This window comes from Taeniopygia guttata, chromosome 3, assembly GCF_048771995.1.
Source record: "Taeniopygia guttata chromosome 3, bTaeGut7.mat, whole genome shotgun sequence".
NCBI lineage: Eukaryota > Metazoa > Chordata > Aves > Passeriformes > Estrildidae > Taeniopygia > Taeniopygia guttata.
The window spans coordinates 21880942-21908132 of record NC_133027.1 but is presented as its reverse complement, the minus strand read 5'-3'; the positions used below and the strand labels follow the sequence as shown (position 1 = coordinate 21908132).

Below are 27191 nucleotides of genomic sequence, written 5' to 3'. Positions count from 1 at the left end.
GTCATCATTCTTGAAAGTTTGTGCCAGCCCAAAATAACACTTTCATAAAGGATTGTATAGTGATGTTCCAGCTGCTGAAAGGTAGAGTTAAGGTATTGAGGAAGGTGTAGTGTACATTTTTAGTTGCTAGTAAAAAGAGATAGAAAAATTGTACTGTACAAGGGATGATCTAGTGGGACAGCAGGAGACTTCCTACTGGAGAGATTAAATGGGAAAGCAGATGTGGACACTTAATAGACATCAGCAACAAATGGTTTTAAATAGAGACTATTGCTTCAAGGACTGCTATTCTCATCTCTCTGGTTACTTGGGGCAGGATTATAATGGCTGTTTAAATGAGATTGCAGTTCCTTAGTTTTGGGGTGTTTTTTTGTTTTGCCGGTGTTTTTTTTAAACAGCTATATCACATATTAAACATCTTCATTCTTGCAGAAAAGCATACCGTTTCTTCCCTTTTTCCAGTTTCAGAGAAGCATTGATTTTTAGAGATCTTGAGGTCATTCAAATCCTTTTCTTATTTTTGTTTTTCAAACTCAACATAATTTTTGACACATACTTTGATGTTTTCCTGGGAAAAAAGATAGGCGCCTTTTTTTTTTTTTTAAGTAGGTGTGTTTTCTTTCATCATATATGTTTATTAGTAAGGGAAATACTAATTGCAAATGGCATTTGATGCCTGACATTACTTTTTTTTCCTTTGTGAGAAGTCTCTTGCTTCCCCCCAAAGTGTGACCAAAGATTTATTACAGCTTACCAAGATGTAGATTCTATTTGGATTGTAGTTGGCTAAATTACAAATAGCTGGGTTTTTTGTGATTAAATGTAGAACTTACACTAGACAAAGTGTACTTGACTCTGCCATTGAAACCTTTTATGGAAGAGGGAAAAAAAAAGGTTTTTTTGCTGACCTTGGTGTTATGCCTGGATGAGAAATGTAGTCAAGAAGAAAGGCCAAAAAGGTAGTGAAAGAAGCAGAAATGGTACACCCAATGGCCTTCTTTTTAGAAAGTCTGCAGGGGGAGCACATGCTCACAGAGAGCAGAGCCTGACATGATGTGGTCTTTAGGTTTCTGTGTTTTGTGTGAGTAGCTATTTGGGATTTTGGGGTTTCTTTTTGGGAGATGGAATGTGTTAATGTAGGGCTGGTTTGTTCTTAGGCAGTTTGAGCAATTCTTACATACTTTGCATTGAGATAGGATGGTCTCCAAGGGTAGGTGGGACTGTTTAAGCATGCTAGGGAGTAATTATATTCAGGAGCAGGTGTATGAATCTGTGTTATCTAGCAAAAGTGGTGGAGGTGGTGCTTTGTGTCATTAAGGTGTGTCTATAGTTTTTTTGACTTTTTAAGCATTCAGTGTGTAATGCCTTTCACTCAACACTAGGTTTGCTGTTGTAAAATAGATTTCTGGAATCTATTACCTCAGAGCAAAGCTGCTCACATACTCACCTGCTACTGGGATGAGGGAAAGAATCGGAAGAGGAAAAGTGAGAAGACTCACTTGGTTGAGACAAGGACGGTTTAACAGGTAAACCAAAATCCACACAAGCAAAGCAAAAGAAGGAATTCATTCACCACTTCCCATGGGCTGGCAGGTGTTTAGCCTTCCCCAGAAAAGCAGCACGCCTTTACTTGTAATGGTGACTTGGGAATACAGGCATCATCACTCTGAGCATTCCCCCCTTCCTTCTTTCCCGCAGCTTTGTATGCTGACCATGTTAACATACGGTTTGGCATATCCCTTGAGTCAGCTGCTCCAGGCGTGTCCCCTCTCAATTCCTTCTTCAACTTCTTCACTGGTGGGGTAGGTAACAGAAAGGGCCTTAAGACTGCTCAGTAATAATGAAAACATCCTTGTATTAGCAACCCTGTTTTTAGCACAAATCCAAAACACAGCCCCATACCAGCTACTATGGAGAAAATAAACTCCATCCCAGCCAAACCTGCACAGATTGTTACGGCAATATGTGGTTTCTTGTGTTTTAAGTTATGTTTAGTTCAAAAGGTTGAAAACTGTTCTCAAGAAGTCTGGATTTCTATGGGTTGGCTACTGACTTAAAGTAAAACTCCATATATGTCTAGAAAGAAAAGAAACATTCAGCTGCATTGGAAATTCCAGAACTTTTTTGTGATGGGATGTTTGGTGTAATACTGATTTCTGTTATATGCATATTAGGGATGCTTGCAGAAATTGCTTGATTTTGTTATAATCAAATGTTGAAATCACTGCAAAGAGTGATATATTTACTCTTTGAAGGAAGCTATGCAGAAATTAAATTAAATTTATGTTTTATATAATATGACCTTATGAAGGTTTCTTTTGAATAATACTTAATACACAAATGTGTTGGACTTCTCTTTGTGCTCAGTGGTACTACACCTGCCAGTTTCATGGTTTGGTTTTTAAATAGTGGTATATTGATCGTCATTTTAGCTTGGTTCTTCTCATGTGAAACTGTCTGTTTAAAACCTGCAAATTTTTTTCTCTTCAGTAATCCGAAGTCAGAATGAGTTGTGGGTTTTTTGTGTTTTGCCTTTTCATTTTTACTGTTTTCAGCTATTTTGATGTCTGTTTTCCATATTACTACTATCATTTACCATGACATATAATTTTAGCCAATGTGTGGCATAGTTCAGTCTCCATGTCTATCCATATGCTCTCTGCATCCAGATTTAGGTTGAAGTAAGATTTAAACTTTCTGAAACTTTATACATGTGCGGGCCTCAGATTGGTCTCTGAGCAGTGATGTTATAAGTGCACAGCCTTCCCCCTTCCCTTCCCCAGATCAGTCCAAGAAGAGTAAAAATTTCTTACAGAATTACAGAGTATACTGAGTTGGAAGGGAGCACAAGAATCCTTGGAGTCCAGTTCTGTGGAACTCAGATTCAGTCAAAGAAAGAAACTGAGAGTTTCTAGCCAGGCAAAAAGCCTGGGAAAGAGCTGAAGAATGTAAATAATTCTTTATCTCTCTTGTTTTTCACATGGTTTATAGTTAAGTTCTATCACTGTGCGTCAAGCACTTTGCACCAATGGTGTGGGTTGTTTTCACTTCAGAACCAATGGAGTTGGTCCTCACGAAGCTCTGTATAAAAGAGCGGTGTATTTTGAATAAATTGGAGTTTCACTCTCATGCAGCCTTCTAGTCAGTCTTCTCATTCCCATCCTGCCTTGACAGCGACATCGTTCCTCGTCCCTGCACAGCACCATCTGCAAAAATGCACACACATTTGCCCAAGCTGTCCAAACGCTTCTTGAGCTCTGTCAGGCTTCGTGCTGTTACCTCTTCCCTGGGGAACTGTTCCAGTGCCCAACCACACTCTGAGTGAAGAATCTTTTCCTGATGCCCAACCTAAACCTCCCCTGACACAGCTTCCGGCCATTCCCTCTGGTCCTGTCACTAGTGACTACAGAGAAGAGATCAGGGTGTGCTCCTCCTCTTCCTCTCACAGAAGCTGTAACTGCAGTGAGGTCTCCTCTCAGTCTTCTCCAGGCTGAAAGGACCAAGTGCCCTAAGCCAACTCCTCATATGGCTTCCCCTCAAGGCCCTTCACCATCTTTGTAGGTCTCTTCTGGATACTGTCTAACTGCTTTGTATATTTCTTATATTGTAGCATTTAAAACGGCAGGCAGGGTTTGAGATGGGGCTGCAGCAGCGCAGAGCGGGACAATCCCCTCCCTTGCCCCACTGTGCCTGATGCCCTCCAGAACACAGTGGGCTCTCCTGGCTGCCAGGGCACTGCTGACAGTCTTGTGCAGCTGTAGTTTACAGTTGGCTCAACTCAGTGGCCAGAATCATGATTAATAATAGTCACCAAAGTTGAGCTTTGGTAAGGGTGTGTGAGACACCTTTAGATGTTTTCAGTGAGGTCTGTTTGATTTTGCCAAGTAAGAAAAGGATAATGGTGCAGTATGAGAAACATATTTTTAAGTTTTGTAGAAGATGGATAGTATGCACAAATTGAAACCGTAGTGAAGATAGTGAAGATGCTCTGTTTTCTGAGGACTGCAGTAGCAATACACATTTTGCAGGGTTTCACTACAAGGCAGATGGGGTTATTATGAACAGCATATCAAAATCCTGGTGTTCTAAATGTGAACTTCTTATCATCTTTGTCATGTCAAGTTTATTAGATGTCTAGGAGCTTGTGGCTGCAATTAAGGTGGCCTACTGACAGATCTCTAAAACCTTTGTTGAGACAGGATGGCATGATCTGTTAGTCAGATTCTTGTTGAACTACACAGTCATGTAGAATTTGCTGACAGATGGAAGTAAGACCAGTCTTACTGATTTGAAACTGCAATGTGACAGAGACTGTGCTTGGTCTAACTGAATAAGTTTCTTTTAAGCTAGGAAGAGAAAATAAATATTGGCTTTTTCTAGCAATAAGTTACTGTTTTGTATCTGCAATTGCTATGAACTGCGTTGGTTAGGAAGCTCACAGGTCAATCTCTCTTTGTAATAACTCTCCCTTTGTATTAAATGCTTAATTTAGGTGAATACATAGATATGGGGTGTTTAATCACTATATTCTTTTCCTTTCCTCCCCTTCAGTCTTACTGATATGTGCCATATGCTTAAATAAGTTGCTTTGAGCTGTTCAAAAGTTGTCTCACAGACAGGAGAATTCTATAGTACTGAGTTTTAGATAACAAAGTAGGTTTCCATATGCTATAAAAAGTAATGCTAAGTAAAAAGATAAATGGAGACATATTTTATCAACTACTACCTTAGAGCACAAAACTGGATTTTTTTTTCCACTGTGTTTCTCAAACCTGTAATAAAGGATATGACAAGTGTAAAATTAAGGCAATTAGCATCTGATTTTTTTTTTTCTTATGGGATGTTGAAGACTAATAGATGCTATTTCAGTGAGAATAATGTCAGTGGTCTTGATACAAACCTTGATATTGTGAAGTTACTATTGCACACTAGATAGAAAATGATAGCATCCACATTTCTTGTGCAGCTCCCCGTGACATTTTGGTTAACAACCATACTAAGATGCAGCTGATACCTAGTAGTTCAAGCACAGAATTCTTGGACCTTGGATACAATTAAAACCTTCCATTATTTCATTCCCAAATAGTACATGTGGATTCTTTTCACCATTAAATACGTAATAATAGCTTTAGCTGTTAAAACCATTTGTTATGTGTAGTGTCAGTGAGACCAATTGTAAACTTGTAAAGAGGACCATTCCCACCCTGTGTAGATATCCTGTGAAGACCTGTACAACTTTTTCCCTTTAAGATGTCACTAAAATTTTGTAAGTGTTGTAGAACTAAAAGATTGTCTAAGGAGCTAGTGAAGTTTAAAATAATCAGTTTGTGATATCAGCATTTCACCATGGTGTTTCTATTCAATCTTAGTCTTGGAATTTTGTAGTTAAAAAAACAAACCCAGAAAAACCTCACAGCAACAAGCAACTTATCATAGCTTGTGGGAGAAATGGGATGAACAGCCTTTGTTCAAAAAAAGTGCTCTCTTGATGAAGGCAGATAGTTAAAAGTAAGGTGTGTGAGGCTGAGAGACTGCTTTCCAGGCCAAAAGAGACTTCAGAATCAAGGTTTCTAACCAATAGGGCAATCTCCAATGGGAAACATATTCCTATATAATGTAGGATTCCTTAACCTAGTAAGGAGAGGAAGAAAAAGAGCCAATGCTGAAAACAGTCAAGTTTTTCAAATCTGAGTAGCAAACATAGTCTGTGTGTATATGTCTTATGCCAAAGACAATTAGACACTGGGAAAAACCCTGATATGAATTATGGAGTTCCTCTGGAGTCTTGAAGTATATTAAAAGTATTGAGATACAAGTTTTTGAGTCTCAGTGTAGGTAGGTGTAAAAGTACTTCTCCCAGTCATTCAGACAAGATTGAGTAGTACATTTTCTGGCCTTAAGATGCAAGTGAATTCTATCCTGAAATATAAAGCTGAAAAATTACTTGGTGTCTTCCTTGAGAAAGCATGTCATAAATAGTAGTGCTGTTTGGAAGGAAGCACTATAAATTCATAGATAGATGCAACTCAGTCTGAGGTATGGAGACTGAAGATGTAGTCAGTGATCTGCAGAACAGCCTCCTCTTTGACTAAGCACAAGATCTTGTAAACTGTTAGCTTCTGTGTTTGTCTACAAGTGCCTCTTGAAAGAGACAGTCAGCTTCAGCCTGAATTTTCTGCTGCAGATCTTGCAATCCTTGCTTTTTTATCCTTTTTTTATCCTTTAGCTACTCTTGTAAGAGCCTGTTACCATAGCTTCGCCTGCAGGATGAGGACTGCTTGCTTACAGACTGGGAATGCAAAGCAAAATACCCATTCCTGTGTACTTAAAACTGTACATTGATCACAGCTAGGATTCTACATATTTCACTATTTTTTTCCCTCACTTGGAAAGATCTATTTTGTTATTCCCCTGATACTGCTACAGTGCTTTCCTTTGGTTTGCATGCGCTATCCATGGTGAAATGGAAATACGTCACTCTTGGCAATACTTTTGACCTTGCTGATAGCAAGAAAATCACATTTTCTGTTTCTTTCTCCTGAGTTTAACAGGAGCATCCCATATTAGATGTTGGATACACTTTGATCTGAACTGTCAAGCTCCACAGAATGTAATTGCATGTCACTGCATCATTCTTTTTCTTATATCCCTGCATAGCTTGAATGTTTTTGGTAAAATTGAGGGGGAGTGGGAAAATGATACCTTCTTCAGTTGCCATGGAATGTTTTGTAGTGGTTAATTACTCTCTTTCTTCCTTGATTTTAATCTTTTGGTAGTTGCTGAATTGGTATCCCAAATCTGGGAATCTTCTCTGCAGCTAAGTGATCCCTGCTCAGAGGATTTTGACGTTAATGACTAAATAGCTATTCATTTTCCTCAGACCTAGAATATGTTGTGCACACACACAAGCTCTCTTGACTTAATTCAAGCCTTTGGTCTCTGCCACTTCTAGCAATGGTTTGGGGTCTTTGAGCTTTCAGCTGATTCCTTTTTGTTTTGCTCGTGCCATTTTGGCTGTGGGGCTTGATAACTGGAGGTTTTGGTTTTTTCTGAGGTCAGTGTGTGTGTGTGTGTGTCTTTTGCTTGTATTGGGAAGTTTAGGTCAAGGTTAATAAATGTAATTATCCTTGGAGGTTCTGTGTATTCATTTCCATTTTCTGTAACAGGGGCCTGTACTCAGTGCACCACCATCTCTACTGAGTACATTTTGGGCACTCAGAGGCTCATTGGCAGAAGTGGTATCTTGTGTACATTGAGGTCTCTGGAGCGGTGTCTAATCTGCATGCAAAACAGGATACCTTGCATGCCATCAGGCAGTAAAACTTCAGACTGAATTTTGCCCTGGTAGCTGAAATACAAACTGAATGCCTTTGTCTTTGTGAGGTTTGCAGAGCCATGACCCAAAAATCACTGTGCTAGGCCAAGTAAACACAGAGCAAAGTAATTGTTCATCAGTTTGGCCAGCTGAGCAACTCCTTCAGAAATAATCCAGAAACTCAAACTATCCTGTATGGTTAAAGGAAAATAAGCTTTGTGGGGCATGACTTAAAGAAATGAGCAGCTCCTGGCCTGAGGTTATCATCAGTCTTCCACCTGCTAGCTGGTAAGAATAGCAGTCTAGCTACTATTTTCTGTCTGTAACAGTCTTTTAAAATGCTTTTACACTCCATTGCTCTGGGTCCTGATAAACACAGTCATCTCTTTTTCGAGAGTCATTCTTTTTTGGGTGATTCCTTGAAGATCTCTGGTCAAGAGTGTCCAGCCATTATTAGGGAAGAGGAGATGATCCATGCAATGGGGTTGTTATACCCTACTAGGGAAGGCCCTCCGCAGTTTGCTCTAGTTGATCCTATTCTGAGCTCTGGGATTAGACTGGGTGGTGTCTCGAGATCCCTTCCAGCCTTAACAGTTCTGTGATTTTTATGATCATGTTTTAAAGTAACTGTCCCATTCTGCCCTTCATAGGAGATGTGGTACTTGCATGATAAAAAAAAACAAAAAAACAACAAAAAAAAAAAAAACCAAAAAAAACCACCAAAAAACTTCAGGGATTTAAATCCATTTGAATATTGGAGAGTAATTCTTCACTAACAGAGATGAACTGAACATTTTAATGAAGCCTTGTCCATATGTTATGCATGAAGATTATCATTCTGTCTGCTCTTTCCATCCTTTTCCATTCTGCTGTACTAGCTTTCCTTCTGCTGTAGCAGAAATAGCATATTAGCACATTTTGCACATGGGATGGTTTCAGAAGAAGTTCCTGATTCTTCCATTTTTGGAAAGCTTCTGTTTGTAGGAGAGACAGAGACCAAGTAGGGCAACTTGCAAGCTTCACAGAGTTCAGTGCTCCCAATGCTGCTTCACTTTGTTTTTACTGCCCAGCTTCCACCTAAGTAGGCAGGAGGCAACCAAATGAGAAATGTGGTGGGGGTACTTACAGTATGGATGACAAGTAGCCAAAAGTATGTGGCAAGCATTCTTCGCAGATGTGTTTTTGAGGAAGCTGTTGCTGCACAGGAACATTTCTGATGTTGTTCAGAACTTAATTTGTTTTGTTCTCCAGCATGCTTTTGTTACAGTCTGTAGTCCTAATGGAGTTTTAAGTCATGCTAAGTCCTGTTGCCAATCCCAGAATGTTCATAAATCTGCAGTGCTATTTCAGTGTGTTTGTGGATAGTCTGCTTATGTATGTAATATGAATTCAGTCAAGGTCTCAATTTAATACATAGGCATCAAAAATGCATTTATTTGAAGTAGGCTCCTTATTCTTCTTGCAAAATTAGTAGTAGAAAGGTCATGGATGTTCACAATTTGTATCAGTAGTCAGCATGTGTTCTCCGTTGTATTACTTAGAGTTACACTTCGCTTTCCTTATGTGATGTCAAACTGTAGACACGGGGTACTTTTTCAGTTTTCTGATGTATTTGTACTTCACTCTTTCCAGACATGAATTGTCAAGAATTAGCAATGGAACTTGTTCGGTACCTTTTTCAGCTTGTTCTCATGTCTGAAAATAATGACTGCTTTTTGTCACTGAGGAATTCCTGGAAAGTTAAGTGTTACAGTGTTTCTTCAGCTCATCTCACAGTAGGAATATTTTAATAGTGCTGCATGTTTTCAGCTGAAAAGTGATTTCTTTTTCTTTTAAAATTAAATAAAACACTTAATCAGAATCAAAAGACTACATGAACCTGTACAGTTTCTTCATCAATTTTGTTGTCAGGAAGACATGGTCAAGAAATAACCGTATGGTTTTTAACTTGATTATGCTATGACTATGGTGAGAGTAAGTCTTACTGCATTTTGAAACTCTAATAGGTAAGATACATTTTTGGTAGTATATACTTTTGCTTGAATTTCCTTTATTGCTAATTTTCTGTTAAGGGGTAGTTATTTTTAAGGGTTTGAGAAGTACTTGCCAAATGGACTGATATCTGATGCTGAATACTACCAGAGACATCAGATTTATGAGAGATTTTCAAGGGCAAGAACTGCTCTATAACATCAGCAAGACCATTCTCCTGTGATTGAGCCAATGCTTATGGATATCACACAATACCTTTTTTCAAATAATTGCAGTGATAAAACCCTCTGGAAAGAGCTTCCTTTGTCATCTGAAAAATGTTTTGGTAGCTCAGTTCTGAGACTGATAATTGCAAAGCAGAGTGCTGCTTTGGAGCATGCAAAGCTGCTGAGGATAGCAGAATGGGTATTCCTCAGAGTCTAATTTCTTTGTTCAAAAGAGGACCACTTTGTTCAAAAGGTGAAGGCTGCAGGCAGATTTTTATTTTTTATTCAGAATAGAATATCCTTAGGATTCCGAATACCTCAAAATAATGCAGTCCGTTTTTTCAGCACTCTCTGGTGATTCTAGGGATATTAACCAAATCTTCAGACAATACAAAACTGGGAGGAGCTGCTGACTCCCTCTAGGACAGGGAGGCCCTGTAGAGAGACCTCAACAGGGCTGAGCAATCACCAGGAAGTTTAACAAGTGCTGGATTCTGCACCTGGCATGGGGCAACCCTGACTGTACAGACAGACTGGGGAGTGAGATTCTAGAAAGCACTGCCATGGAAAGGGACTTTGGGGTCCTGGTCAGTGACAAGTTGAACATGAGCCAACAGTGCCCTGGCAGCCAGGAGGGCCAAGCCTGTCCTGGGGGGCATCAGGCCCAGTGTGGCCAGCGGGCAAGGGAGGGGATTGTCCCTGAAGGGAGGTTGTAGACAGGTGGGGATCGGTCTCTTCCACTGGGAAGCAACTGACAGAACAAGAGGACACAGTCTCAAGCTGCGTCAGGGAAGGTATAGGTTGGATATTAGGAAAAAATCGTTCACCAAAAGAATAATAAGGTACTGGAATTGTCTTCTCAGGGAGGTGGTAGAATCACCATCTCTGGATGTGTTTAAAAAAAGACTGGACATGGCACTTGGTGCTATAGTCTAGTTGAGGTGTTAGGGCATAGGTTGGACTTGATGATCTTAGAGGTCTCTTCCAACCTCATTATTCTGTGATTCTGTGATTTTCTGCTTCTGTCCTGCTCTGCTCTGCACTGGGACAGCTTCACCTTTAGTGCTGGGGGCAGTTTCGGACCCACAATATAAGAAAGATATTAAGCTATTAGAGAGCATCCAAAAGAGACCTACAAAGATGGTGAAAGGCCTTGAGGAGAAGCTGTGCAAGGAGTAGCTGAGGGCACTTGGTCTGTTCAGCCTGGAGAAGGCTGACGGGGGACTTCATTGCAGTTACAGCTTCCTTGTGAGGGGAAGAGAAGGGACAGACCCTGATCTCTTCTCTGTGGTGACCAGTGACAGGACCCGAGGGAATGGCCTGAAGTTGTGTTGAGGGAGGTTTAGGTTGGATATCAGTAAAAGTATATCTTCACCCAAAGGGTGTTTGGCACTAGAACAGGCTCCCCAGGGAAGTGGTCACAGCACCAAGTCTGACAGAGCTCAAGAATCATTTAGACAAAGCTTTGGGCACATGATGTGACTCTCGAGGATGGTGCTGTGCGGGGACAGGAGTTGGACTCAGTGATCCTTGTGGGTCCCTCCCAACTCACCTGATTCTTTGATTCTTCTTTCACCTGAGGAAGGTGAACTGCTGGGATTCATTGCTTCCTGCTGTCTTCAGAAGGCTTGAAATATATCAGATTTCAAATGAGAACCTTGTAATATCTAAGTGTCAACACTGCTCACTTCTATTTTGTTATGATTTTTGGAAATTACTAGTTATCTTAAGAGATGACCTGTGTCATTGCTGAGATGCTCTGATACAAATGTGAAAACTTTGCAGGCAGTAAAGAGCTCCCTCACTCCACACCTTGCTGCTTCTTCCAGCGTCTGCTGAAAACGCCAGCTGAGTGGATGTTGCTTTCATGAATCTATCACTGTTCCTGATCTAGATACTTCTTTCTGAGCAAAAGAGATTTTTATCAAAGAATAACCTCCTCAGTATTTATACCCTCCAAGGCAGGCATTCTATCAGCTTGCTTTCTCAAGCAAAGGTATTAAAGATAGGGAGAGCTCCCCATGGGAATTAGAAGGAATGAATGTATCACAGCAGGTCTCATCTTGCTTTCTGAATTAAATGCTATTGTTTGTATGAATATAGTCCCTCAATTTTAAAAATGGAAAGGAAAACGTGATGTAATTTGGAGGGGAGATGACTAGGGAGATCAGATTTCAAGGTGGGGAGCATAAAATCCAGTGTGGTTATGAGGAGGCTGCTCTTCTCAGCAGATTTGGAGTTATATTTGCATATTTAGATTTATCAGTAGGTCAATGATCATTTGCTTTGGAAGAATAGTTCCCTCAGTACAAGTGCTTGAATGTTAATCTGTGTACTGGTTATGGATGTGCTAAAGTTAGTTTTCATAACATAACAGCTCCTGTGGTGATGTGTTTTCTGTATTTGTGGTGAAAATAGTGTTGATGACTCAGGCATATTTTTGTTATTGCTGAGCAATGCTTATATGGAGTCAAGGTCTTTTCTCCTCACCCTGCCCTACCAGCGAGGAGACTGGGAGTGCACAAGGAATTGGGAGGGGACACAGCTGGGACAACTCACCCCAGCTGACCCAAGGGGTATCCCACACTATGGTGTCATACTCAGCATGCAGAGCTGGGAGGAGAAGGAGGAAGTGGGGCACGTTTGTCTTCCCAAGTCAATATTGTATGTGATGGAGCCCTGCTTTCCTGGGGATGACTGAACACTGCCTGCCCATGAGAAGTGATGAATGAATTCTATGCCTTGCTTGTGTGCATGACTTTTGCTTTACCTATTAAACTGTCTTTACCTCAACCCATGAATGGTCTCATTCCTATCTTTCTGATTCTTTCCCCCATTCCATGTGGGGGAAAGTGAGCAAGCAGCTGGGCTGCCTATTGGCATTAAACATGACATTTAGTAATGGCTATACTGTAGTTTATTAAAATGCTGTAGTGTTAGTAGCAGCACTTGGGGAAAGGAATCAGGATAAACCTCTTGGATAACTTGCTTAAGAGTCAGATATCTGGAAAAGGCAGTTAACGGTGTCTCATTACACTGGTTATTTCCCTCTACTTTCTTTAGCTGAGGAGAGTAATTGTGGATTTTTGTCTTTCTAGCTGTAGACTAACCCAGCAAGGGAACTTTACAGAAACACACAGTCACTTGTTCATGCCTGTCTATCTGGAAACTGTAATCATAGCCCATAGCAAACCATTCTCTCAGGTAGTTAAGCATTTACATGGGAAAGCATAGCTGCCAAGGTGCACTGGAGGTACAGTTTGGCTATCAAGGACTGGTGGTTCAAGGTTGAAGGTTTATTTTTTTCAGTTGTGAAGTAATTTGCTGACAAATTATGTGATGATAAAATGTTTTTCTGCTAAGCTGCAGTGGGATGCATTTTCTTACAACAATTTAAATTCTTTTCTCTTGGCAGAATTATTTTGTTATGAATCTGCAGCAGGTTGCTTGTGCAGTGTCCACAGAATGTGTATTAAATCTGAGGTTGCAGTATAGATAACATTTTTCCCCAGATGTCTTTTTTCCCACCCCTACATACCGCCATATCCCCTTGACTGCATAGAATTCATGAAACTAGAGATGTTGCTTTGCAATAGATAAAAACTTCTAGTAATAATTTATACTTTAGTATGTTTTTTTAAGTTCTTGAAGTATACATGTATATATTAAAAAGATAATGGTTTTGTTAATAAGTAGATTATTGGCATTTATTTCTTTAATCAAATGATACTTGCATTTGACTAACTCATAGCAGATTGTTGGTGTCGTCAGAAATGGGCCCATAAGAAGAAGAGGCGTATAAGAATACTGATAATTCTGGAGAAATAACTGGTTACCATGTGTTTCTGCTGCTGTCTACTTCTGATTTTTCTGTGTGATTAAATTGTTGTAGCTTACTGATTTTAATGAGTAATTCAATTGCGGTGTCTCTGTGCCAGAAGAGACCTGCATTTTGAGCAGCCTTGTGACACTTGCATAGAAAGAATCTTGTTCTAAAAACTAATGTGTATGTAGTCTGTTAATGTACTGTTAATTTATTGCCAAAATGTAGTCAAATTGAGGACTTTAAATGTAACCTTGCTAGTGAACTCTGGTGTTTTAAAGCTGTTTTTCTGATTCAAGTTTTGAACTTAAATATATTTATTTTCAGTTTCACCTGTGAGAGGTGGAGACTACTCAAAACAGACTTCCATGGAATATGAGGGAAACATATGAATTAGTTGTTGGGGTTTCCGAAGTCTTATTTTTAAAACACTGTATTTCTTCCTATTAAGAAAAGTTTTCTTACCCTGCAGTGTTCTTGGCGAAATTACTGAAAAGACTCTATGGTGAAACTTCATCATCTTCTCTTGTTCAGACCTCAAGTAGAGAAGAGGAGGTCGTTCTTGAAAATCTTGGATCAAAATCTCAAGAAAAGAATTTGGATAATATTCAGATTTCATCAGCAGATGCTAGCACATCGACTACTACACCCTGTGAATCATTTCAAGGTAAGACTGTATTGTCATTTTTCTGATAATATGCTTTTAAATATAGCTGCTTTATTTCAGAACAGTATAGTATGTTGTTTTTTTTTCATGTATTGATAACAACAGATGAATTTGAGCACTAGGGCTAGTGGTACTTAATACCTGGAACACTTGAGGTTCTGTGGAAGTCAAGAAATAGTCTTGGTGTATATGCTTGGATACAGCATTTAGCAGTAGTAAATATGAAAGTTCAGTGTAAGTTGTAACTGTCTTTGATGTAATGTCTCTTAAATAGTAATAAAATTATTTCTACTGGTGTAGCTCTGCTCAGCTGTTAGAAATGCAGATGGAGATTGGTGGGAATACATGATCCTGCCCTTGTGATGCAACAGAAATCCCATGGGGAAAGCAGATCCATCAGAAGGCAAATATTAATTTAGAGACTATGTTAGTTTATTGGAAAAGAGCGTTATGTTGTGTGTGTTTATGCAGTGAACATGGCACATGAATATTTGAACAAGTGAGTAAAAGTCTTTTTTTTTTTTCAAATAAGTTGTAGAATGTGAATGGTGTGCCAAGAGGTGGAGCTGGAAAATGAGGTAGCTAATATATTGCTTGTGGGTAAAAGGCTCTGTCCACAAGTATAAAATGAGTTTGAATTGCTTTGTATTTATCTAAAACCAGATTTTGCCATAACTATAAGGCTGTTAAACTGGCTTGAAATAGAAAGGTATGTTTCACAAGAGTATAAAAAGTTTTCTCTGGAGGAGATGGTCAGCTATCCGCACTTGCTCACAGGGAAGAACTGGTTGTGGATGTGGTCTGGCAAAGGAGAGTAATGTCTGGAAAGAAGTGAGCAGAATGATTAGTATTATGGGCTACATAATAACAGATGTTTGTCTTGTTCAGGGATCTGCTTGGTAGGATTAATGAGAGGATTGGTCTGAATTGAAAGGAGATCTGAAGAGCCGGTTCGAGAATAACCTCTCAAAGCATAAGAATGACTTATTTTGATGTGCAAAAAACTAAGCAAATGTGGCAGGATGCCTGACTGAGCTCAGATGTGTCTAGGAGAGCAGCAAAGGGAAGGTGAAGGAAGGCTAGCTGGGACAAGGTAGGCACAGGAGCTGTGTCATCCCTGTGGAAGCAGTCCCACAGTGCCTGGCAGAGAGAGCAGAATGTCTGTTCACAGTAACTAGGTTCAACCAACAGTCCAGTGACACTGGGCAAGTTAATAGTGACAAGGCAGGTCTGAGGTCAAGTGTGTGTGTCACTGTATGCATCACTTGGTCTGAAATACCCCTTCAGTCAGTTTGGGTCACCTGTCCCTTCTGTGTCTCCTTCCACTCACGCCCAACTTCCTCACCAGCGTGGCAGTACAAAAAGGAGGAAAGGCCTTGGCTCTGTGCAAGCCCTGCTCAGCAGTAACAAAAACATCACTGTGTTATCAGCCCTGTGCTGAGCACAAATCCAGAAAGCAGCCCTGGTACCAGCCACTGGGAAGAAAATTAACACTACCCCGGCCAAAACCAGCACACCATTATTGTAATACAAGGTTGCATGGAAATTTCAACTTCTGTAGTTCTATATGTTTTATACTCAATTTGGTTTTCAAGATTAGTACTTCTGGTACTTCTTTTGTGTAGTCAGTAATGAAAAGCATATTTTCAAAAGGTTGATAAAGCATTAAACTTATTCTGTACAACAATATGTCATAGCACTGGTAACTAATGGTCCTTTCAAAATAAGTAACAGGCTATTTATTTGCTCTATGATAAAAGTGTGCTAATTATACCCAACTGCGGAGTAATTTCTTAAGCTAAAACTGTCTTTGTTTTTGGTGAATCTATACCATTCCTTATAAATCAGGGCAAAACTCACACTGAAATGGGAAGTGAGGGGGAGAATTTATTTTACCTTGTGATTTATTACTCCTGTGATTTGTTTATACCTGAGTCCTATTGCAATATTCTTCTAATGAATAGAATATTATTCTTATGAAGGCTTTTTATTCAGAATCCTAATACAGGGAAAATACAGCTTATGGGATAGGGAACATGGAGTAAAAAGAACAGGTTTATATTTAGGATTTTCACAGCAGAGCACCAAGGCTGTTTTTGAAATTAACAGCAGACTATGACTGAGTTTGTTTTCTGTTGGAAGCATGCAAATGCCACAGTAGTACAGAAAGGGTTCTGCCTTGTTTCAAATTCAATATAAGTATTTAAAAAAAAAGCTTTGATGAGTTAAACTCATAAGAAAAAAAGATAAATCAATTACCCATCTGGGAAACCAACACACAACCATTCTTTTCTGATTGTGATTTTATTTAAATTTAGCAAGCTCCTGCATTTACATGTGGTGATTTTATCCCATTGGACGCTGAAAGTACATGTTTAGAGATAGGTAGAAGGTTTAACCTATAAACTCTGTGGTTTTGGTGAAGGAAAATATAAAAGCATTGGTGGAATTTTTTGATCATAAACCATTTTAAGTGACTTCTTACTTACAGACCAAAGATTATGGGCATAACTACAAGACAGCTGATGATTTAAGTAGCAATAGTCAAAGATGGCTAATTGAAAGAAACGGTGGAAAATAAGGGATTTGTTTTTTGTAGATACTAACTCTTTCCTAGTTTGAAAGTTTATTATTTCAGTCCTACTGAATACCACTAAAAATGATCTAATGTCAATAAAATGTTGAGGATTTCTTTTAAAATAAACTTAGTATTAAGTATTTTCTAGCATTAAATAACAGATTTTACTGTAAAACTCATCACAATGTCCTTTAACAGTTACTCTCAGATTATGAAAATACCATAAGCAATTTGTCTGAGCTAAACCACCACCACCGTCCACCTGCGAGTTCCTGATCTTTATTGGAATGCAGTTTGCAGCATTGCCTTGAAATTTTATGGGCATGTCTCTATTGTCCTTCCAGATGCAGGCTTTTATGATCATACTTTTATAACCTGTAAATATTTGCATTTACATGCCTTTTTTGAGACCAGATTCAAGTTCAAGATGCTTAAGAAGATGGAACATCAGGATCTATGTTAATGATTTGCCCTCATTTAATTTTGGATAATTAATAATTTGGTATCAGAAAAGGTTATCCCATAAAGCTCCTCACATAGTTCTGGAACCAAAGCTTGCCATAAGACCCAGAATAACTGGAGGTGGAAGGCAAATTCTGAGGGACACGGTCCTTTGTAACTGTAGAGAGGCCTTTCGAATGGTATTTGTGTTTCCTTCAGGAAGGTGGTAGTTCTGTTAGGCATGGAGAAAACATGTGGAGGTGTTATGCTTCTTCTGGACCCCAAAGAAGAAGAGTAGTCCTATCACTTTGCTTGAAGAGAGAAAATATGGATTTTTTAAAATCAAAACAAAATAACTACACACACATACAAAAAAAAAAAAGAAAAAAAAAAACCAAAAAAAACCACCCCAAAACTACAAAAGATCCCCCCAAAAAAACAGCCAACCAAAAGGCCTACCAACCAAATAAATAACAAATCCAAACCAAAACAAAGCACTTGCCTGTGTGCAGAGTTTTAGTTCTAGGGCATAGATAGTAAGATATACCTTCCCTTTGGATTATAGTTGTCCTAAATCAGACTTTTTTTCTCTTTTGTACCAAAATACTTAGTAAGAAAATTAATGTGACCAAAGTAGGGATTCCTATCCCCCAGAACAATTAGAAAAGACTTTCTAAATATTTCCCCCCTCGAAGAACTTGATTCACCCATTGCAAGAGCTATAGTTCTTAATTTCAAAAGACATAATAAAAGGGTTTTTTTTCCTACTTAAGCATAAAATTAAAGGAGCTCAAGATTACCATCTTTATTATCTTAAACCATTTAAAAGTTCCACATAGGTAATGAACCTGATTCTTATGGAAGGCAAAGCATTAAAAGAGAGCAAGTGGAGAGTTGAAAGTGCCTGAAATAAGAGAAATTTTCCCTAAACAAAGGATATTTTGTGACTATGCTGTCTTAAAAATGCTTTACACCTTGCTGTATCACAAAAAAATCTATCTGGCAAAAGACTGAGCATTTCAAAATATAAATTGTTCAGGTGGTTATGGGCTTTGGCTAAATTCTGTCTCGAGAATTGGTTTTGTTAGTTTTTGACCTTTGTTAGGGCCAGATCTACTTGCAACAGAAATTAATATAATTAAAAATGTTTCTTGTGAGGTCTGCAGTTCTGTGATTTCTTTACTTTTTTGTTGATATTTTAAAACCTCGGTAATTATTTCTAATAGCTTTGTAGTATATATTCAAAAGCGACATGCGTGCTTCTAAATAGGGATTTGCTAGTTGTAGAATTGACTTTTTCACAGAAACACAGAATGGGTCAGGTTGGAAGGGACCATAGTGAGTCATCTGATCCAACCTCCCTGCTCAAGCAGGGTCATCCTAGAGCACATGGCACAGGATTTCACAACATCTCTGGGCAATCTGTTCCAGTTCTCAGTCACCCACACAGTAAAGAAGTTCTTCCTCATGTTCAGGTGGAACTTCCAGTACATCAGTTTTTGCCCACTGCCTCTTGTCCTGTTGCTTGTAGTTGTTCTCTTGACATACCATGCTTTAGATACTTACACACATTGATGAGGTCCCCTCTCCATCATCTGTTCTGAACAGGCTCTGCTCCCTCAGCCTTTCCTAGTTTGAGGAAATGACCTCCTTAGTCTTTGACCTTTTTCTTGGTCAGAATTATAACTACTTTTTATAAGACTTGGAATTTACGGATCAGTATTTAGCATCTTCCTTATAAAAATGAAAATTTCAGAGTTGCTGAAGAAGGATAATTGCATTCAAGTTAAATATATGTCAGTATAAATCATGCTGTGCCACTTTTGATTTTTTCTTTTTCTGTAATTCTGAAAAAGGAATTTCAAATGCAGAGCCTAGCCAGAGTTTTGGATCTTGTGGAGATAACTAAAACTTTCCTTCTCCTTCATTTATTTAAGTAAGAAATAGTGAGGAATGTTACTTAGCTATTGCTAGTAATAGGTCTTAGTTTTCTAAAAACGCTGGAATCCATGTTATGCTATATAAATGGACAAAATACAATTTACTGTTTATTCATTAAATAAAAATGTGAATGTCTTATCAAATGTGACCTATCCCAGCACTGTTATCATATGTGAGGAATTCATGTCAAAATTCAGTACAACTGTGTGATTATTTTGTGTTCTCCCTATTTGTTCCACTGAAGTTATTGATGCTAACAGTGTACTGCATTTAAATCATCCCTAGGACACCAGACCTGTGTCCTTCCTCATACAAATCCTGTCTTCCTGCAGCCATTTTACTTTAGAAAACTTAAGCTTGTGACAGAAATGCCTAGAAGACAAAATTTGTCTAAAAAATATGCATGAGCTGCCCTGCCTTTTAGTTGATCAAATTGATGAAGTGCTTATAGTTGAGAAATTAAATTCTAGCAGTACTTAATGCAATAAACAAATTTAGAAACTTGTTAAACAATTCGGGTTTGCTTTAGTTAATTATTTTGAAAAGCTGTCTATTGTGAATAAGCTAAAGAGCAATGGAGATTATAATTATTATACAATAAAGTGTTGTCACACACTCTTACAGTGTTTTTTCTCAAGGGTTTAAAAATTCTCTCATTGCATGGTATATTACAGTGCTATTATGCTGTGCAAATGGGACAGATGTATCCAGGAGTAGAGTATTTGACTGAAGATACCAGCCCCTGATGGCTGTGGTAAAAATGGTCCCCAGCCAGTTTTACAAGCCAGTGCTTTTTTTTTACAAGCTATGTGCTTTAGAGGAATGTAGAAATCTGGGGTTTAGGGGAGAAGGGAAAAAAATTCCAAAACTCAGCCTAAAAAACCCAACCAATCCAAATCCCACGAACAAAGAAAAAGCCCCTTCTGTCTGTTCAGGCTGAGTGGGCTGCATGTATAATATCTGTAACTTCTGATTGTGACAGAAACAGTTCTCTTGTTGTCTTCTGTTCCTATAGCAATGTTTTTCTGTGTTTTGGAGGGGTTGTTTGCTGCTGATTGACAGATTCCTTTATTTTCCAGTGTTCTTATTTATATATGTTAACTCCTTCTCCTCTTCTATATGCTCATTGCAAACAGCTTAACTGCCCCAGGGAGAGCTGCTGGCCTGCCTCTGGGAACTACTGACCGAACTCCATTAGCAGCTCATCTAACAGTGTGTGGCAGCTGCCTATGTAGAGGAGAAAATGCCAGCTTTAGTTCTAATGTTAAGAAGCTCTAAACCTAAACTGGTCAACTGCAGGAAAGCAAATTATCTTGGTGAAGAAAATGGAAAAATGGCTTGTTTAACAACTTGATAAAATAGCTTTGTTTCACCTAGAGATGGCTGATAGGACTAAACTGAATAGAACTGCAGCATAATTACTGTGTGTTAGCATTCCTGCTGTCCGCCTTGACTCCTTGTTTGAAATAATTTTCAATGCATTGGTGACAAAATGGGTTGTGTGAGACACCACTCCTGCTCCAGTTTACACTGGGGAGTTTATCACTTAAACGGCTATTGTCAAAATCATAGTTATAGTCAAATCCCATATTTTCTGCTGTTACACAAGCTTACTTTCTACTTGTGTTTCCTATCAAATCTACTTTCTAGCAATTTGAAAAGTGGAAATGTTTATAATGTGAGCTTGGTACTGAACTGTGTTCTGAGCAAATACTTTTCTATAATATTTTGTGCTTTGCATTGCTTTTTATACAAATGAGAAGGGACTGTTACCAATAACTTCTAGTTTGGTATAGAAAATGTGAGTTTAGAGGGGCAAAAGCTTTAAAACCGTAAATTGGTATGCTTTTACTCTTATGAGCACATCTATTTATTTTCTGGTCTTGTTTCAGGTATGTTCTACTAATGACATAATCACTTCATCAGTGAGGATAATTAAATAATTGCAGCTTAGGCATGGCCTTTTAGATTCAATGTTGTTGCATTTTTTTTTTTTTTAAGGATTGATTAACAGGGGTATATTTGGCTTTTGAGAAGCATGTTGAACAAAGATGATCTGCAGCAGGAGAAGTAATTAAGCTGGGTACTAGCATAACATTAAGATAGCTTTATGTTCCTGTTTATACAGCTAGAAATCTTAGACATCTAATCAAAATATTGGATATACTCATATACCAGGTATATGGGACACATATACCATTTATCTGTATAATTTGTTTCATCATTGCCTCCTATATTCAACTTTCAGAAAACAGCAAAATTTTAATTCCACCATCTGCTTGTAGTCAGATTCATGTCTGAAAAGTGTTCTGTTTCTTGTTTTCCTCAATAAGTGGTTTTTGTGTGCTTCAGTCTCACTTTTTTTTATGCTTAGTTTTCATTACTTTTTCCAAGAATGTAGGTTATTTTAATGGTTTGTAGATAAAAAGTAAAAATGTCTTCCCTAGATCACGAGTGAGAAAGAGTAAGAAGGATTTGTACTTAGTTTTTTCTGTGTGACAAAAAATGTCTGCCACTCCTAATGTAGTGAAACTGAAGCCGAGTTACAATGGTAAGTTCTGTCTCCAATAAAATGAGCTATGATAGAGCCTTTCTACGTGCCTAAAAAATAAACTAATTCTAACAATTAGTGTACATGTGGGAGGTAGTGAGGGAAATAAATGTGAACTTGCTTGTTTCTTGTTTTTTATTAATTTCTCATCCCAATTTTGGGCCTTGTAAAATGTCTTTATAGACCTCAGTTTCCTTTTGAAGTTTTTGGTTTTCAACAAGCTGAAGGAAAACACCATGATGAGGAAGTACTTCTGAGGATTTTCTCATTTTCTTCTTTCAGTGCTCTAGTCTATTATCATCTATAATCTACACTTTCTCTTTTCAATGAACTGAAGAACTTCTGGGAATGTGAAGTGTCAGAAGGAAGGTAGTTCTGAACTAGCTTGAGTTTCACCATGCTGCCAGGCACAAGTGGTATACACCCTAAGAACTGGGAGCAGTCGTCTGTAATGTGGCTAGAACTCTAAAAAATAATACCCTGGGAATTAAGTGAAAACATGCTTTGCTTGACTGTCAAAGGGTGGTGAACTTGGTTTTGTGTAAACATAACTGAATAAAGTATCAGAATTTAAGGTAAATAAAAAAATTCAGTACTGCTGTCTGCACAATGTTGTGACCACCAGTATTATAAAAAAGAGGATTGGAATAAGTGTATTGTACTGCTTCCCACAATGTTCTCCAACAGTTGCTGCTTAAGGATTCTCTGGGCCAGAGGACAGCATGTATCTCTTCAATTAAAAGACTTTTTTGTTTTATCAATTTATTGTTTTAAATGTATGTAATTGTGCAATTTAGAACTTTAAACTTTGACATTTTATTTGGTAAAGAGGGAAATTTGTCCTTCCATAAAGAATAGCAGACATCTTCAGAATTATAAAATTTCACAACTCTGAATTTTGCAGAAGAAAAAGGCATTTTCAGCATTCTGTTACATGTATTGGTGCTAATAAAATATATGACAGTAATAATAGTATATTTGACATAACTGGATATCCAAAAGTTATTTAGAAAACTTTTTTGTGTGTGTGTGTTTAGAAAAATACGGAGAATATTTGGAAGGAGTATATATCTCATCTTCTGCCAAGATGTGGCATGAGTGACTGCCCTTGTTTATTCCAATAAAGTAAGGATAATGAGGCACCTCATGTTCCTGAGATTACTTTATTGTATCTTATAGACTGAAATAGTTTGGTGTCCAGGAACTTGGATATTGTCTGAACAAAAATGAGTATACATTGAGGAATTGAGGGGTATTTAGGTTCACTGGATTTGTTCATGCTATTGAAGGACATTTTTATGTGTTCACATTGATCAACAGGAAAAGTATTTATTTTTTCAGTACCACAGTTCAGGAGGACACTCAAGGTGTGTACAGATAGTCACTGATAGCACGTTTGGTACACTTCAGTTTATGAAGGTTTTTGAAGGAGACGAGTCTTGCCCAGGATTTGTGTCCTTTCTCTATAGATGCTTGTCTTGCTAGTCAATGAAGGGGAAAGATACTGTGTACAGATAACAAGGTGTATGCATTCCTTGGGAATTGTCAGAGTTTCGGGGTTGTAGTCTCACTTGTGTGCAATAAAATGAGGAATAGCTATAATAGGGTCATAGTCTAGCTTACATACTAAGTAAAATCATACTTTAATACAAAATTTTTAAGGGAAATAACAAACCTCATTCAAGCCTTATTTTTGTCCTGGTCATATCTACTGTAACACTGCACAGAAAATGCCTACTACCAATAATGACTTTTGTAGAGGGTATGACACTGAACTACTCAGACCTTGTATTTGATTCAGCATCAATTCCTCATTTCCTATGTAGGAAGATTCAGGAATGGTACTCTCAAATTTAATACTCCCACTAAAAAGAAAACCATCAGCTGCTCCCATGTCCTTCTCCACTGTGGGACAAAAGGCACAGATCATTGGTGAAGATAAGAACAGTTTACTGGAAATAGCAGTGAGATAAGAAAACAAACAGTAACAGCAACAAGGCTAATAACAATGTACAAAGAGAGGGTGATTGACATGACAAATGTTCACCCCATCCCAGGACACTGAAAAACTATGGCAAACAACAGCTCTTCTGCCTGACAGGAATTCCCTGTGACAGGAAAGGAACACCTGTCTTCTTGGAAGCAACAGTCTCTTTTCCCCAGCGCTTGGAAGTGGCCTAAGGTGGTACTGAGTAAGGTTGGTGTTTTGGCTACGTCCTCTGGGCACAGCACAGGGCAGCCCAGAGCTCCTGGATCAAGTACTCAGGTGGGCTCAGCCTATCCAGCAGCTTGTGACTACAGGCACGTGCCACTGCACCTGGCTGCTGTAAAAAGTAATTAATTGTCCTGGCCAGAACTAGGACACTGTGCTTTTCTATAAAGACCTATTTTTGAGGATGAACCCTTTCCATCTGTTTGGAAAAGTATGATAACTGTGTGTTTCCAAGGGGTAATTTTGTGGAAAAGATCACAATCTTGGTAAGATTTGGCTAACTTACAGTTGTTTGGGGGGAGGGGGAGCTGCTGGATTTTCTAGCTTGACTTGGGTTCTCTGTTTGCTCTTATTGAGTTCTGCCCTATGGGAACTTAACTTGGGTGAATTATCAAAGCTTTCTGAGTTGCAGAGAAGCCCTTCATAGGTAAGACAAAGTTTTTGTCTTGATCGAAAAACTCTACAGGGTCCTGGGGTCCAGTCACTGGTAGAGGGACTTCTGTGAGGGGAGGCTGGGGATGCCCTGTGCTGGACACAGCCAGTTCCACCCCACCCACTGCAGGGCACAACTGAGCCCACAGCTGAGGCAGGGTCACCCTAGGGGACACTTCAAGAAATGAGGAAACAATCCCAAGACAGGAAGGAACTAAAAGGAGTGGCAACAGTGGGAACCTGAGGGTCAGAGGAGAAGATACTCTGTTGTTGAGTAAATGTTCCTGAAGGACAGCAGCCCATGGAAAACCCCTGTGGGGGAAAAGGAACAAAAGAGACTTCAAACAATACCCCCACCTCCTTGTACTGCTCTGTCTCTCTGAAGGAACTGGGTATAACCTGCAGTGAGAGGAAACAGAGGTGAAGTTGGGAGTGAAAAGAGCCAGTTAAGAAAGATTCTTGTAGCTGTGATGTCCTTGCTGTTGACCCATGAGCTCTCTTAGTCCTGTTTGCCCCATTGTAAGCCACCCCACCCTCAGCATGCTGAGGGGAGAGTCAGTGAGTATCTGGCTGGGTGTTGGGCTGTTAGCCAGGGCCAGCCCAGCACAGAACCTCGAAGTGATTCAGTCTCTGTCCAGGGTTTAGTCTTACAGCAAGCAAAGGACCGAGACTGTATGAATGTATGCTCTAGCTGTGTCTGTGTCTGAGGTGTGCCTAAGCATGCTTTGTGTTCAGGCAGTCTGGAAACTGTGCTACTGCTACGTGCCACCGTTCTGAGCTACAACGAGGGGATAGTTTAAAGGTGCTGAAAAATAAACTTGACAACATACAGTGGCTACCTGAGATGACTGATTGGGCAGCTGACAATTCTGTATGGCCTGAAGCTTTACCTTCAGCTCCTTCTAAAAAGATCTGATGCTGGTTTGTAGTAAGATAGTAAGAGATAACACAGCTGGCCAAGGAACTGACATGCTTGGAGACATAATGTTGGTAACGGCATGGTGTAGATGCTTTCCCTACTCTGTGCACAAACCACCATACTGAGTTATGTGGTGTGGATCTCTGTGTGGGGACCATGAATAGAAGACAGATAATTTCAAAATATTTATTCTGTATTCTTGGTGTGCCTTAAAGAAAAATGTTTACTCTTTTTGGGGCATTGTAAGTGACCTTTAGTTGTTGGACCTTTTTTTTTCCCATAAAATAAAACTTCAGAAATGGGATTAATTACTTTTAACTAGTAAAAGGGGAACATTCTTTAATATCTCTAATATCTGTTTACTTTTGTGTCTCAAAAAACAGTCTTAACCTTTATGTCACAGTTTTATAAGCTCAGCCATTTTCTTTGCAGCAGTGTTTGACTTTATGTTTGACCAACCCATCTCTTCTTGGCCCAAGGGGACTCTGGCCCCAAGCTGCAAAAATCCAGATGTACATGTGGTGACAGTTTGGTTTGACACATTTGCACAAAATTAGCGAAGACTAGTTCTTGATTTATGAGCTTGCAAGCTTCTTAAATGCAGCTGGTATAAATAAATATGTAATTTGGAGATTCCCATTTAAAGAGGTAAAATAAAAAAATATAGTCTTGAGTCATTATTCATTTCCATAGAAGGATTTGTAACTGTTCTTCCCTGTAGGATTGAGTGTTACAGATGGTTCCTCAAATTCTGTTATGTGTAACTATTTTGTCTGGGAGGTTATTATCTCAGTGTAGTTACTGCTTATATGATTATAAGATTTGAATTTTTCTAGGCTGCTGTAAATTAAATTTAGTGTTTTCCTGATCATCTTTTGTTTTACAAAACCTAAAGAAAAAAGGAAAAAAAAGGGAAACTTGAAATCCTTCAGAAGGGAACAACTTAAACATTTATACATCCTTATGATTTTAAACTGTCACTAATTAGCACTTCATCATTAATAAACCTGGATGGGGGAGAAAAAAAGTCAATGCAAGTACTGCCAGTTCAATGATTTGATCATCTACATGGAAAGGATCTGCTGAAGAATTATCCCATGTTAATTTTTAATGGATTTTTCCAAAGCGTGTAGTTGCTCTTCATCTTCCTCTATTATTTATTTCTTTCCCTTATTATCCCTCTAAGTAAGTATTACCACTACTGGAAACTTCCGGCTCATTCAAGAAAAAGATTATATAATTCTAATGTGTTTGCAAAACAAATTTATTCCCTCATGATGAAAACAATAGTGGTGTTTTCAGAAGTCCTTTGAATGTTCAGAAATGTACTTTGTTTTTGAAGTAGGGTGTCTGAGAAATGTCGGTGCATAGTTAAATTCCATATTAGAAATACAGAAGTTATTCCCATTAGGGATCTATCAGATACAACCTCATTTTAAATATTTAGGAACTAGTCCAACCGTAGTTGCACATAGCTGCACCTCGATGATCATCTGGGATCTTCAATAAGTTTGTGGTGTAAGGAGGTTTATTGTGTCCACCTGCCAGAAATGTTTTTATTGTATAGCATTTTAACAGCTCCCTCCCACATAGAAGGGAAGGCTAGTGCTGTGTCTGTGCTGACTTGTGGAGCTGGCTGGCTGTTTAAAACCCCAACAAAACAACAAGCACAACCGAAAAAGCCCAACAATCCAAAATTAAATAAACTTCACACTGAGCCATCTAAAACTACATTGCAACATCTGGAGACACCCTGATATCCTGGCCTTCTGGAAAGGCTTTTTCCTTACTGTGGTTGATCTCTGTTGTTGTCACTACTCTGCGCAGAAATGCGGTCTGGCTTCATGTGAATGGAGCATAGAGATGTGTCTGTCACTTCTTGTCTGGTGAACAAATGAGGTTTCTACTGCTGCTCTTGCAGGTACTTTTAAATACCATTCAAAGGGGAAAGAAATCATACAAAAACAGACTGCTGCCATCAACACAAATAGTTTCCTGTGCAATTAAATAGTTGGAAAGCTGTCCCTTGGCACTTCCCCTCTTGTCCTAGAAAGAAGTAGAGCAGGATGAGGAGATGAGTCCTCTGGGGCAGGAACTGCTGAGGCTTAGTCAGG

The 27191-nt window shown here is 38.8% G+C and overlaps 1 protein-coding gene across 6 annotated transcripts in view; it reads left to right on the top strand.

Moving 5' to 3' along the window:
- The window catches only part of ERICH1 (glutamate rich 1), an 88365-nt gene that overhangs the window by 2070 nt on the left and 59104 nt on the right, over positions 1-27191 (top strand). For 4 of the 6 annotated variants that reach the window (XR_012054879.1, XM_072926420.1, XM_030267271.4 and 1 more), the window contains exon 2: positions 13809-14003. Coding sequence is in view for 5 of the 6 variants with exons in the window: in XM_072926420.1 (XP_072782521.1) it covers positions 13809-14003 (195 nt within the window). In the remaining variant the exon portion in view is untranslated. Of the gene's footprint in view, positions 1-13378; positions 13520-13808; positions 14004-27191 lie in introns of those variants that run through there. The other 2 variants (XM_072926421.1, XM_072926422.1) reach the window with 2 other exon arrangements.